This window comes from Vulpes vulpes, chromosome 6 (genome assembly GCF_048418805.1).
Source record: "Vulpes vulpes isolate BD-2025 chromosome 6, VulVul3, whole genome shotgun sequence".
Classification (NCBI taxonomy): domain Eukaryota; kingdom Metazoa; phylum Chordata; class Mammalia; order Carnivora; family Canidae; genus Vulpes; species Vulpes vulpes.
Genome location: NC_132785.1, coordinates 112,798,076 through 112,812,957, shown reverse-complemented (window position 1 = coordinate 112,812,957; position 14,882 = coordinate 112,798,076). Strand labels below are relative to the sequence as shown.

Below are 14,882 nucleotides of genomic sequence, written 5' to 3'. Positions count from 1 at the left end.
ATTTTAAAAGTCACAAAAACATAACATCTAAGTAATGGAATCATGCTGGAGATTATAATTATGTGCTAAGAAATGCATCTATTATAGTCTTTCTGAAGCTCAAGAAGCAAAATTTGTGAACCTAAGAAATATCTTATTCATGTTCAGTGTTAGTAAGGGAGGAGTACTTGGCAACTCTATTTTTAGGAAACAAAATTAGTGAAAGCTCCACGAATAAGCACATGACAGTTCCAAAATTTAGTGTTTTAATAAGTATTTAATCCTGATCCTCTGTGCACACTGCAGTAGAAATAAAATGTATCCAATTTTAAACAGATTTTGGTTTGAATCTTACCTCTGCTACTATAAGAAGATAATGTAATCTTAGAAAAGCAAAGTTTTTGAGACGTGATTTTTCTCAACTGTAAGATGGCTGTAATAGTTTCCATTCATAATAACTTAAAAAAGTATTTAAATAAATACCGTGCTTGAATGCCCCCAGCATGGTACCCGGGCCAGTGGGGTGTTACAGCCAGCTCCAGACAGCTGATTACTCACTCATTTTCAGGAATTTTGCAAGTTGGTTGTTAAACAGCCATCATCAAAGATTAAAGTATATAAAATTGCAATCAAATGCATTATGTTAAAAACAAAGGTAATAAGAACTTAAAACCCATTACTTCCTAGTTATATTACCACATTTTACTGTTATCTAATGGTCTGGAGGTGACTGACATCTGTAGAATCTGTATGGTGAAAATACTATATAATCATGTACTAATGAGCAGAGCAGTACTTCCCAATTCTCAGTTTACTGTTGTCATATTTGTGGGTTGAAGTCAGCCATGGTGGTAGTATTTTACAGAAACTGGCAAACACTACAAATTAGGGCTTTGTGTGTCTGTGTGTGTGCCAATTCTTAACATTTATGGGCAAGGAGCTTTCCCTCATTCATTATGGATAGCCCTTTCTTCCTCCCTCCCTCCCTGTCACTTTACCTCCCTTCATTCTCTCTTTCCTCCTCTTCCTTCCACTAAAGAGCAGCACGGAGGTGCCCTGAGATGTCTGAAACATCTCATCATAAAACCATCTGCCTCAAAAATTTTCTCTTTTCTAGATCAGAAATATGAACTTTTAGAAATCCTAGAACCATTTTAAAAATCTTTAATCTCTTAATCCATTGTATACCTATTTTATATTTTTGCTAAGGCTTTATGAATAAGGATGTGAAGTGACAAAGATTCATTTTCATACTATTCATTTTAAACAAACCAAGTCATTTCACACATTTTCTGGATCATCAGAAGTATACCCCAGCACCCAAATAATTAACTGGGCATTTTTTCCCCGCTTCTGTTTCAAGAAATTCAGACTCTGTTCTCAGAACTAAAGCTATTACGTATGTCATGTTCTTTAGAGAGAGAAAAGAAAGAATTTAGGTCTAAGTCGAAGTGTTGGCTCTGTAATGCTTCCATGAATTAAAAAAATAATATAAAATATACATCACTTGACTCTGAAAGATCAAAAGATAATCTTACCTCAAAATATGCATGAGGTAGAACCAGTGAGTTAAAAAAGCTTTTTTTTTTCCTCTCTGATGCCTTGCCAAACACATTTATATTTTAGTTTAAAATACATAAACATAAATGCATTTCATAATAAAACACATTCAGATTTTCACAAACTCCCTACCAATTCAGGAACAGGCACTGCTCTATATAGCAGAAATGATGATGCTCTCTTAACTAGCATTTTCTGAAAAACCTTCCTGTTGATCTATTCCTGAAGAAAAGGTTCAACTAGAAGACTGACAAACTCTCGGAAATCAGCTCTTATGTGAAATCTCTTTAACAGTAAGCCCATTTAATTATGCAAAAAAAAAAAATCAACAAGGGTTTCCTATTGTTGTGGATTGGGTGGTTGTTTGGCAGTTATCATTAGCAGTTTCCCACTATAAGTTTTGCCCCCTTAGCCAGTTAAAAAGTGCAACTTATGACTTCCAGATGCAAACCACAGTCATCAGCCTTACATTTTGACTGAAAATTTGTTTTGCTTCTTTGTGAAGTTCCCTAGGGATAAGGTTAAAAGTAGAAACAAGAGGGGAGTGAGAAATAAAGGGAGAGCATTTCAAATCACATATTACAGAGAACAGAATCACAGAACACCACGACAGTGGACTCCAAGACAAGATGGCAAGACAGATGTGCCAGACAAGGGACACATGCTTGACTGCTGTGCCAAGGAAAGCAAACACAAGAACGAAATCATACAGAGATGTTGTGAGAGCAGCTCTTGGGGCTGCTGGGACCCAATGGAAATAATAGTAAAAACGAGAACCCATAAAATTATAACTACAAAAGGAAGTTACCCCCACAACTCATACACTGGACTTGCTGGGTTAGCCTGGATGTGTCACTTGGATGAAACACAAGATGGCATCGTTACGGTCATGCATTGGTGATGAAGGCCATGGTTAGTTAAGTAGCTACAAAACTATCACTGCATGCCACACAACGATCCTGGGCTTGTCCAGAAATAAAAGATAAAACAAATATTCTCCATCTGCAATAAAATTCTTTTTATGCCATCTGAAATTTGTGGACAGGGATGTGTTTCTCTGTTGTATGTGGATGTCTATCTTTCCTTCTTTCTTTTCTTTTTCTTTTTCTTTTTCTAGCTCATCTGTCCTCCTTTCAATTAATTACATTGTCATAAAGGGGGGAGTAAAGGCAAGTGGCCTGTGCAGATATGGGGAAAAATGAAAAGGTAAAAGGAAGGAAATTAAGAGGAAAAAATATATGTATAGGAGGAAGAAGAGGAAAACACAGTATTTCATTCTTTTGTACACAACTTTCTTGGATTTGGGGGTTGTTTTGTTTCGAGCATAAATATAAATACTGGAGGGATATGCTGATGGGGGAGAAATCAGAGATTAGGATGGCAAGAAAAGATTTTGTTGCCTTGTTTGTTTTGTATATCTATATATCTCTCAGTATTTAAAAAAATGATTATAATTACTAATAAAAATACAGCAATGGGTTTCACATAGCCATAATGACCAAAATACTAAATGTGGATCAAAACAAAATAAAGTAAATTGAACCACCAAAAATTCATGCGGCACAAGATGAGGTGAAACGACAGAAAATGTTTTTCAAATATATACAAGGTATATATCTATTTATATATATACACAGGAATGTGCATATATGGATAGATATATCTGTATAATTTTTTCTCTCCACCCCTCCCAAGGATAACTGAATTATGGAATCATCACTGTAATTATGATACAGAAGAAAACAGAACCTAAAGAAAAGTTCACATGCTTTGTTCGCCAAGTTAAAACATTATCATGCATGTCTATGTTGGCTGATGTAAAAATGAAGGTGTGAATTTCTGTGTAAACACATGACTGATGGCAGGGACTGTTGTTAATCTCTGTTTACATTAGTCTAATATCATTTATACTGTGTCTACATATATATGGAGTGATAGGTACCATGCATTTAGTATGCACACATGTTATATGCAAATATATATATATACACACAGTATATATACTGGGGCTTATGGGAGAAAAAATACAGAACAAAAAGAAAAAAAGAAAACTCTAAAAACCTTTCTTTAGAAACCCAATCCCTCTTTATTCATTTAGAGGAGGGGAGGGGGCTTGCTTAATGATTCCATTAAGCTCACTTGTTACCAACTACTTGCATTGGCATTTGAAATCAGGAAGTTCTCATGAGTTTGGCTTAAAATTTTCCCTTCACCTTACCCTACTACCCACGAAACCCCGGTCCTAGACTATACTGTATGTCCAAAGAAAAGTTTATTACTGAACTCTACTAATTTTTCAATCATGGTGAATCTGAAATTCTGTGCCCCCAAACTAAGATACAAAAGAACGATCTTTGGGGTTAAGTGACTCTACCATTTGTTGGTATGATTCTCTACGATTTTTCTTGTTCATCCTTAGATGGAGTATGCTATTGCTGAGTTAGCAACCCTTCCTCCAAGTTCTGATAATATTCTAGGCATTTCCATTCTTTGTCCACACTGTTTCTTCCCTTTTTCTTTTTATTCCCTTTATTTTTGTTTCTGTGTTCCCTAATAGATTATGAACTCCTTGAAGATGTTTTGTCTTACTTTTCTTTTCCTAGCACCTATTCCAGTGCCTATATATAGCAGTCACTAAAAGTTCTGGCACAAATCATTTACTAAACTTTCAAATGGAAATGTATATACTTATACATTGATCTTATTGATTCCTCTCCCTTCTCAACATACCAGAATATCTTGGGTAATGGAGAGAAATAGATTTTTTTTTTCATTTTTATCATTCTTGCTATTAGATTTACTGTTTTTGTTGTGAAAACCATAATAATGGTCAGTCCATGAGCCACTGTACATCTACCTGATGTAGATGAGCTATCCATTGCCTAATTGCCTACTAGCCAATCAGTAGACCTTCCTATACTCATATCTCTATTCTTACCATAATTACCAAAGCAATTTACCATTAATGATTTAAAGGGCACATATTTGCTCTAATAGCTTAAAAATTAGCCTGGTTTGGAGTGGAGTTAGGTTATAAGAGAGTGATACAGTTCATCCCTGAGTGGGTTAAAGAATGAAAACAGAAATTACATCATTGAATGGGAACATTATGTGCCCATACACACACACTATTAATTTATAAATCACTAGAGGAAGTTCAAAAATTGGTAGGATTTAGCCAAATCTAAACATGTGAATACCTGTTTGCTTTTGCATACATTAGACATGTATGATAACTCAAACGTAAAAATGACTAATTGTATGTGGGCAACAATGATTGATAATTAATGAAATGTGTATCTATTTACATTCTTCTTAGCAAAAATAAAACATTTCTGAGATTACTTCCATTATCCCTTTATTCAAACTATTTTAAAGTGGACTTAAGCTTCAAGATGGATTCTGAACACTGTGACACTCAAACATTCCTATGACATTTTATTTAGGCATTTACTATTTTACTATACATTGAATTTTTATTTAATTTTAGAAAAATTTTCCCATGTGGAAACTCAAGATTGGTAAATAGAATCATCTTGTCATTAGTCAATTTTTCCAGATGGAAAAATCTTTTAAAAATTAAATAAAAATCCATTGCTTTGTAATAAAAATGTACAAGTTGCTAATGCTTCAAGCTTGCTGAGAGCAGTAATGACAAGATGTATTTCTATAAACATATAAGACTACAAATATCATATTTAAAGCTGATGACCAGCACATGTAGTTTTTTTTTTTTTTTTTTTTTTTTAAATCTGTGGATTCTGGAAAGTAATTCTTATGCTTCTGATTCAAAATTATTATTGTCTTAACAATTCAGCTGCATTTTCCATGGTGTTCCAGCAAATAAAAATGCTAAGGATTTGGTGAGCTTTTAACAATTCAGTGCCATATTTTCATATTATAAATACTGAGGAACCTCAAACTGATAAAGATTAAGAACCCAGTTCCACCTGGAGAACACAAATAAGCCTATGCTCTTGATGTTTTGCCAAATTTAAATTTCACCCACACTGGGCTGAATATTATAGTGTGACTAACCAAGAGGAACAAAGTAGCAATAACACCAAATGTAAATGTGAGGGCTGTGGATTTGAGGAGTAAAAATACATCTGAGTAAAAATACCACTCTGGGAATAGTAATTATTTTGTGATCTCAAATTACTGCCAACAGTTTAAACATCTCCCTCCATCCAACCATTATGAAAGTTGTTTCACAAGTCCTATTGATGGATGGATGTGTTTCATCCTTACTTCCTTTTACTCTTTGCCCTCTGTTGGAAGAAGGACTGTCCCTTGAGATTTGCTCAAGGAACGTTTAACAAAAGTGGAGACACAAAAATCTGGCTAAATGACAACCAGAAAAAATGTATCCCTTTGTAATAGATGGATGAATCAATATAGTTATGGTTGCCATGCCCATTTCTCAGGTGTAAAAAGCATTTAAAAAATTTTTTTTTCTCTGCTCTGCGACTCCTACCTCCAGGACTTTAGAATATTGACACTATAAATATATAAAATGCAGAAAGTTGGTAATTTTCAACTTTACAAAAGCTAACCTAAGATTGCAATATTTGGATATTATTTCTATTTCCAAAGATGGAAAAGGGGGAATCAGCAGGGGAAGGGAGAGATTTCATTTCCATTTATGAAGAGAGTTTTGTCAATTTCTCTATATTTCAGAATCAGTTCTCACATTTTGAATTACAAATGTGAAGTTACTAAAAATCTTAACTGTAATTTGACTTCCATTATATCATTTACCAATAATCCCATTTTCTAGTGGTCATCTGAATCCTCTACAGCTTCCTATTTTGTTGTTGTTGTTGTTGTTGTTGTTGTTGTTGTTGGATTCAAAGAGGTCAGAACAACAAAATATGTTTACTGCACAATTTCATACCAATAGAAGTGTAGTTGGGAAGGAAAGAGTTTGTTTGCAAGGACTCAAGTCTGAAATATTATATAGACTCTGACTTCCTTTGTGGGGAACACAATCCACATTTACAAATTAGAAAAGTTAAAATCCTGACCCTCAATTTTAGGTATTTAAGTAGCTATTCAGATATTCTTCTGAATATTTTCATTTAATGTGGATATCTTTGTTATGATGTTATAAAGCTCCAATGCTGATTTCTCAAAGTAAATATTCAGAAAATGCAATTTTGTGACTCATAAAAAGTAGATAATTTTTTAAAGAGGAAATGTGGGTTTTGTTATGGTGATTTTTATTTGCATGGAATTTTATATTTTAAATAATTCAACAGGTTTTATCTAGCTCTTTAGGGAAGATGAAGTTAGAGATATGAAAAATCTCCAATTTTAATTTAAGATTATGAGATATTTTAAGAGTCATACAAATTCAGTCAATATTCATTGAGCTTTCACTTTCTGCCTTGCTCTCATGGTCTAGGGTTTTTTTGTTTTTGTTTTTGTTTTTTGTTTTTTGTTTTCTGTCGCTGGTTTGTTTTTTACTCATTAAATCCAGAGAAAATTTGGTTTTAAGGTTTCTAGATTATCATCGGCCAAACTCCAAAAAATTTAAGTGATCCCTAAAGATGGTATGACTGAGTTGTACAAACATCACTAAGTAGGTGGTGGGTGTGAAAATCAATTTCTTACATTCAACTCAAACTCAGAATCTTTAAAACACATTTTGATTTAACGAAATTAAATGAGAAAAATAATTTCATTTAAAATTTGATGCTCACATGAAAACAAAAATTGTTGAAGTGAGCGTATACTGAACTATGCAAATTTGTGAAAAATAAGAACTTCTAAATAAGAACCTAAATAATCAAGAAAGAACCTAGCTGTAGAAGTTAAATGCCTTATAACTGAGACAGGCAGAAAATCTTAAACTGGCTAACAAAGTGAGGGAAGAACAGGTCATTGTTAAGTAACATAAAACAAGGCCTGGGTAATTAACCAAATTTAGTGTATTTCCATCAAACATCAGGCCTGGAAAAGGATAAAATTTGTGAAACTGAGGCAGTGACTGAGAGTGTTCAAACCCAGAATTTTAACCTTAGTATTTACACAGATTCTCAGATTTATGTCAAAATTATCTAAATGTCACCATTACCTGTTGCTGTACAGGCAATGGAAGATTTCTCTTTAGGCAGAGTAAAACCTAGCTCCAGAAACAACTGATTTATATTTTTCCAATTTTTAAGCCATATTGTTTTGGGAAGATGTGAAGGCTATGGAGATGTTTCTCATAGAATACAAATGAGGGCTCAGTATCTCTGCATATAACCATCCTCAGGGTTAATCAGGCCCCCAGGGTAAAATCTCTGCATTAGTAGGAATATCTATTTCCCTCCTATATTAAATATGCCTCTAATATGTTTCCCTGTGTATCTGAATCACTTATCAGGAATACTTTATGGAGTAAATAAATTTAGAAAGAAGAAATGCTCGTTCTTCAAATGTGATGAGTTGAATCATACCAGGCAGAGGGAATCAATATTAGTCTCATAGAGCTACATGTTAGCTCCTTCAGGGTGAACACTCTGTCACCTACTTTATTTATATTCCCCCTCCCACACTCCCTTACAGAACACAACAGATTGTTTTAAAAACTGCTTTTATCTCCCACCTGCCCAATGTAATTATATTACTCAAGAAATGCTGGCATTGAATTTCTGTCCTCTGCTTTTGAATCAGATGAAACACCTGTGCAGCCACTAAAAAAGCAAATGGACTTAGTTTGGGGCCATTCAGGTTTGGGCCTGTTCAAGTTCAAAACCAAATGGCAATACATGCCCACAACCTGGGGAGCTGTAGAATTTGTGAATCAGATCTGGAAAAGGCCTCTGTTTTATTATGGAGGTTGCTATGGAGATGACTATGTGGGAGGCAGGGAGGTGGTAGGGGAAGACAGTGGCAATATTTTGGAATGGTCAAGCCTTGATTTTTTTATAAGAAGACTTAAAATCAAGTTTTGAACAACAATATTCCATGTATATGGATATTACTGCTATGAAAGCAAGATAACCAGAGGAAGGATAAACAGAAAATCCAAATTAAAGTCTAAGTATCTTAAATTATTGGCCATGAAATCAGTTACTTTAACATATTGTCTTAGGGGTCATGCCATATTCATATCTGAAATCCTAAGATCTGGTACATGCCTAACATACACAGTTAACTCAAAAAATATTTGCTAAACTCAATTATTTTGGAGAGGAAATTTGGGTAGCAAAGCTCCTAATTCTATTTCCCAACAGCTCATTTATGAAAATTATTAGAACAGGAAGGTCTCAACTCTAGAGATACACTGCCTCCTGCCCTAGTGCTCATAAATATATATTGAATGGATGAATTAATAAGTGCATAAAAACTTGATGTCCAAATTCTGGTATAGACTGAGTGTACCTGCCCTCTAATGTTACTAAAATATCATGTAGTACATTGAAATTATTACCTAATAATCTGAAAAAAAAAAAAAAAACCTGACCACCAGGTCACAGTTATTTTCCTTCTACACAACTGAGCTCCTAAAGTTGCAGGTCACACTCCAAAATGGAAAGGCCATACCTATCATTATGTCCCTATGTAATGCTAAAAACAGAGACCCACAGAACTTCCTGGATTCAAAGCCACTTGCAAGACACCAGTCAGGCTTTCAACAAAATTTGAAAAAAAGAAATGTAAATCATTTTGGGGTAAGAAAATAGAAGGTTTCTCCTCTATTATTTCTTTTTCACAAACCTTTAGAATTAGAGAAAGAAAATATTTAATAGCTCATCTTTTTTTTTAAAGAAGAGAAAAAAAAAAACAATCAACTAGAATAGTCTATTTACTTCTCTTAGCCTTTGCAGAAATAAGATCCTAACCCAATTCCAGCTTTTGATTTTATTAAACATACACAGAAATTCGATGATATCTGTTCTCTATTATATATATATATATATAAATGTTTAACTTATAGCAAGTCTCAAAACAGATGACTTGAAAAAATTGATAGGAAATAATCAGGGACCGCAGTTGCCTGCTGGACATTATATAGCTCACTATAAAGAAAGACCATAAAATATCAAAATGTATCCGGGTGCGGATGGGGGAACACATTGAAGCATCAAGTTGCTAAAGTTCTCTTAACTTCAGCACAGTAGATACATTTTGAAGCATCTCAGCCGTTGACATGGCATGGTTCAGTACTAATTTTGTGTTTACTATGCTATATCACTGCACAATTCTCTAAACACACAATGAACAAAATTAGTATAAATATAATACCATGTTAACTGCCTTTGAAATCCCATGGAAAATGTTTTTTTTTTTTTTTTTTTTTTAATTGTTTGGTTTTGGTTTCTGGTTTTATTTCATTTGCCATGCAGGCTCAGAACAATCCATGAGGTTTAAATGATCTTTATAGCTCCACTTTGGGTTCATGGTGTTTTGATGTTATTCCAATATAGACATCTTCATGCCCCTACCCCTGTCAATTTCATAGCTGCCAGTGGCTGCTGTACGTTTCCTGTTCCCACAGTTAATCTGGGTGTCCCATTGCTCCAAGTTGGGTGGTACACCATTTTTTTTTTTTTTTTTAGTATGTCAGGAACTGACTGACTTTAAATTTCTCTGGGATCTTACCTACTCCTTCCATGGAATTTGATGCTTTTGATTATATATTAATATTTATATATGTATGCTTATACATATATAGATATAGAAAATACACACATTAACACACTATAATATATATATAACACATGTATATTCACATATATGTATGTATTGTTTTTTGCAAATGTAAAAATAAAGCAAGCAAAACAAGACTGACCTAACCTACCTGTACTCGGCTCACATTCAATGAAGTCTTCATCATCGCTTGAACATTCAGCAGATGAAACAAGGTCATCTGATGTTGGCTGTGTATGTCAAAGGAAAATAATGGGGTAGGGGGAAGAGAGAGGAGAGAGAGAGATAAGGAAACCAATGAACCAAAGCCTCAAAGACTTATCACTATGTCCTGCCTCCTATCATTTTATGTTTCTCTTCTCTAAAGAGGGCATGCTGTAGGATAGAGCATTTTAGACTCTTGTGTAGCTGTGAATGACTATGGGTTTAGACAACCTGTATGGGTTTTATGAGAAGCTACATGATTCAAAGCAGTTCTAGGAGGCTCAAGACTATCCTATCCTTGTAAGTCACATTGTACAATCTGACTCCATTCTAATTTTAATTTCAATTTTGAGAATCTGAAGGGCAAGAGAAAGGTTATACAAATAGTGGGCAATACAAGAGTGCAAGCCAGCATGGAAAGGCCCTGCAAACTTTGAGAGGGATTCAATGCATATGGTGTGTGGTCTCAAGTGTATGATTTGGTGGTTGTGAATCTATAGGCAGGCATAATTAATGAATGCTGTGGAATGCAGTCTGTTCAGGAATAGCATAATGGCTTTTCTCGCTAGCAGCGATCGCTTCATGTAATTGCTGCAATTAGCTGAATTAGTAATGTAGGCCAGCAGAGAAATACCACATGACAGCCTCTGGACACAGACAGGTAAGACTGTTTCTGATGACAGCAGAAAAAAAATCTGGTTGCAACAATAGTAATTCAACTTGTGACAATTTTTTTTTTTCTATTAGATTCTGTAGAAACTCCTCAATGCCAGGGAATCTGCTGCAAGAAATATAGGAAACTTTGGGTATGTGTAATAAGAAGCACCTTTGCTACATAGAAGATGAGAAGACTATTTTCTGTACCTGATATTGCATGCACAATAAATACTATTGAATGATTAATCTACCGATCTTATGTAAAAAACAAACTTTTGTCCTATGTACATAAGAATACTCAATATATAGTAGTTGTTCAATAAATGCTCATTTCTTTCATCTTCTTGATATTAATAGCATTAACTGACTTCCTTGGTTTTATTATTCCCAATGCATTGAAGTCTGAATCCATATTCAAGAGGAAAAGCAATTAGAAGTCAGATGCTGAGCTAGACATGTATAAATATATATACATGTATATATATATTTAGTTATATATATATTTAGTTATGGATGTTATTAATTGATTAGATACAATTCTCACAACAATCCTTTGGGATGGATATAATTATTATGCTTTTAAGGAGAACTGGAGTTCAAAGAGGACACAAGAAACAATGAGGATTTGAACTAAGATAGATCTTAGTCAAAGTCTGCATTTGTGGTTCACAGAGGCTTCTTTTACACCTCTTCTTGCACGATATTAGTCTTGGACTGAACCATGCCCTCCAAAATTCACATGCTATAGTTCTAATGCCCCGTACCCCAAAATTTGGTATTTGGAGATAGGGTCTGTGTTAAAATGAGATCATTAGGGTAAGCCAAATCCAATATGGCTGGATTCCTTAAGCAAAAGATGAGATTAGGACTAAGCATGCACAGAGGGACCACCATGTGAAGATAAAAACAACGAAAAAAAAATATTTAATATTTCCAGACAACATCCTTTTTGAAATACACACACTAAGCATAGAATTACTGGACACAACAAAGCATAGTAGAAAAATCACATGAGGTAATTGATTTCATTTAATTGACAGGGGCAGAGAGGTGCCTCAAACCATGTTATTGATCTTTATTCTACATTTGACAGAGAGATACTTCAACCCCGCTCCTTCTTAAAGTTAATAGAAAAAGAATTCTAAACATACTATTTTTTTTTTCAATTGAACACTACTGAAGTGTATGTTTCATTTCCAGCAACTGAAGCTGGCAGTTGTACAATAGAGCTGCCATTACTTGTGTTAGAGAAATGGTGAGCATACTTCCTTGGAGTGTCCTATTGTGATTGGACCCTATGCAGGCTCACTTTCAGTTACTTAGGGAAGGGAGGTGGTAAGGGAATACATGTTAACTGTGCAAAAATCCAGAAGGCTATCATAAGAGGCAAATGGCCGTTTTGGAAGGATCACAATCATTGTTCGATCATTCTAAAGCATGAGTTACCCATGGAGGATAATATCTCCCTCAAGGCACAAAAAAGCATTTTGGGTGTGTGGGGGGTTGGATCCTAGATATTAAAATGTTTTTTGACCTGCCAAAAGCCTACAGTACTTAAATATACAGTATATCTGTGGTATTAAAATTTTATGGGAGAGGGGCAATTAGGGGAAAAAAAAACTGTCTAAAAAACTCCCGAGAGAGCAGTAATAAAAAGAGGTTGAGGTTACACTTCTAAAGTGTAATCAATTGGAAATTAATTGTTGGTGACTTCATTATAGGGACCTTGCAGAATGGCCTATATACGGCATAACTAGCTTAGGTTCCTAGTATTGAGTAAAAGCCAGTGAGTTAAGGAAAGTCTAGTGAATTCATCAGAGGAACTGAAAGCCAAGTAGTTATTCTAAGAAAGTTATATTAAATTTGACTGGTCAAAGATATGATGTAAAGTTTGTTTCAAGAAAAGTACTAGACTCAGGTTGAAGGATATTTACTACTTTCCTCTCAGCTTCCCTCTGCCTCCTTTAATACTACACAAGTGCTCCCCTATAGCTACGTGGCTTGGATGGCAATGTCCCCAGTACCACTCTCCTTCACCATCGTCACTTCCATTTCAGTTCCCAAAATGAACCGCAACCACCATTGCAGACCCCACACATATGCTCTTCCACGTTTTCACTCCCTTTCTTCCCAGTTAAATGACCCTGTGCCCTACGACTCAGAATTTGATTTGTGCTGATCTTCTATATGAATATGGATGAATACAATGTTCCTCCTAGGCAACAGAATCACATTTTGCCGGTAGCTCCCATTAATGGTGGCTAGACTCCAAGGCAGGTCCATGACTGGCAGTCTCCACAGAGCATAGCTGTGATTCCCAGCTCCTACACTTACAGTCAGTGACCAGGGGGGTGAGTTTATTTCCCCTCTCCAAGCCTCAATTTTTCCATATGTAAATTGGGATGCACACAATATCTTGTCATTAATTTAAGTGTAGTGTTAAAAATGAAGCTTTGGGAACACCTGAGTGGCTCAGTCAGTTGCATGTCTTACTCTTGGTTTTGGCTCAGGTCATGATCTCAGGGTTCATGAGATTGAGCCCTGTGTCAGGCTCTGTGCTCAGTGGGGAGTCTGCTTGAGATGCTCTCTCTTCTTCTCCATCTGCTCTCAGCCCATGCATGCATGTTTTCTCTCACACAAAAAATAAATAAATCTTAAAATAAAAAAAGTGAAGCTCTGTTCCTGGCTTATGGTATATGCTCAATAAATATTAACTAAACTAAGTCAATCAGTTAATCAATAACAGCACTTCCAAGCCTAGTTGCTGCTCCTAGTTTAAATAAAGTTGCTATCCAACTATGTATTCTTTCTTTAATGATTCATCCCCAATAGAACTGTTCTTCATTACTGATAATTCATTAACTCTATATTCATTTATCACCTCTGGATGCATCTGCCATGAAGAGTGATAAAGAAAAATATACTCATAAAGATGCCAAGAGAGCTTAAAAATCACTGGAAGATAATCTGTTTCCCATGGCTCTGGGTCCAGACAATCTGTGTGGGTTTTATATGAATCCAGCCCCTTCCTTTCTGCCTCTCAAACCTCATCATCACCAATTACAGCCACTGCCAATGAAATTCCCAAAGCCATTACAAACATCTCAATCCCCTCATTGCCCAACACAGTAACCAATGTTTGCCTGGAGAACCTGGCATCCAATACTACCATGCTTGCCACAGAACACTGTAGTTTCAGACATACTTGCTCTGCCAGGGGCAGCAAGCTTTAATTTGCAAGGGACTCAGGATTTAGCACACTATATTTAGGGATTAATTTTTTTTTTACTACTTCTGTCCCTGCCATATAAAAACCCCAAAATTACAAACCAAAAGCTTTTGGATGACACACACTTAGAATCACATCCTAAGGTAATGACAACTTGATTCAAAATTACTCTCAGAAAACCTAAGGCATTCTTTTAGTAGCTCTTTAATTTTCTTGTCTGTGTCCTTCCCCAAATATAAGTAAATGTAGGGTCTAACTCTAAACTTTGGGAAAAAAGTCATACTTTTTTGACTAGTGGTTCCCGTGATTGGTGAATTATGTTCCTCTATTGCATATACACACAGACTCAGGATATAATTATTATGACTAGAAGGGAACTATGGACTTTGGTCTTTAAATAAAATACAATAGCCATAGGCTATGTGTATGTGTATATTTTCCTACAATCATGTCCATTTTTCATAATTACTCATAATTCCTTAGAAAAAAAGAGCAGTTAGCACTCTGAGAGAAAAAGATATTTGAACTTTCTAGAATCATGGCCATGGCCTACTAATAACATTTACCACTTATTAAACACTTGCTCTATTCAGACTTCATGCTATGCAGT

General features: G+C 35.0%; 1 protein-coding gene across 50 annotated transcripts in view; it reads right to left on the bottom strand.

The window, feature by feature from the left end:
- The window catches only part of NRXN3 (neurexin 3), a 1,525,926-nt gene that overhangs the window by 41,080 nt on the left and 1,469,964 nt on the right, over positions 1-14,882 (bottom strand). For 40 of the 50 annotated variants that reach the window (XM_072762116.1, XM_072762119.1, XM_072762122.1 and 37 more), the window contains one exon: positions 10,334-10,412. In XM_072762116.1, coding sequence (XP_072618217.1) covers positions 10,334-10,412 — 79 coding nt within the window. Of the gene's footprint in view, positions 1-10,324; positions 10,413-14,882 lie in introns of all 50 variants that reach the window. The other 10 variants (XM_072762154.1, XM_072762132.1, XM_072762144.1 and 7 more) reach the window with 1 other exon arrangement.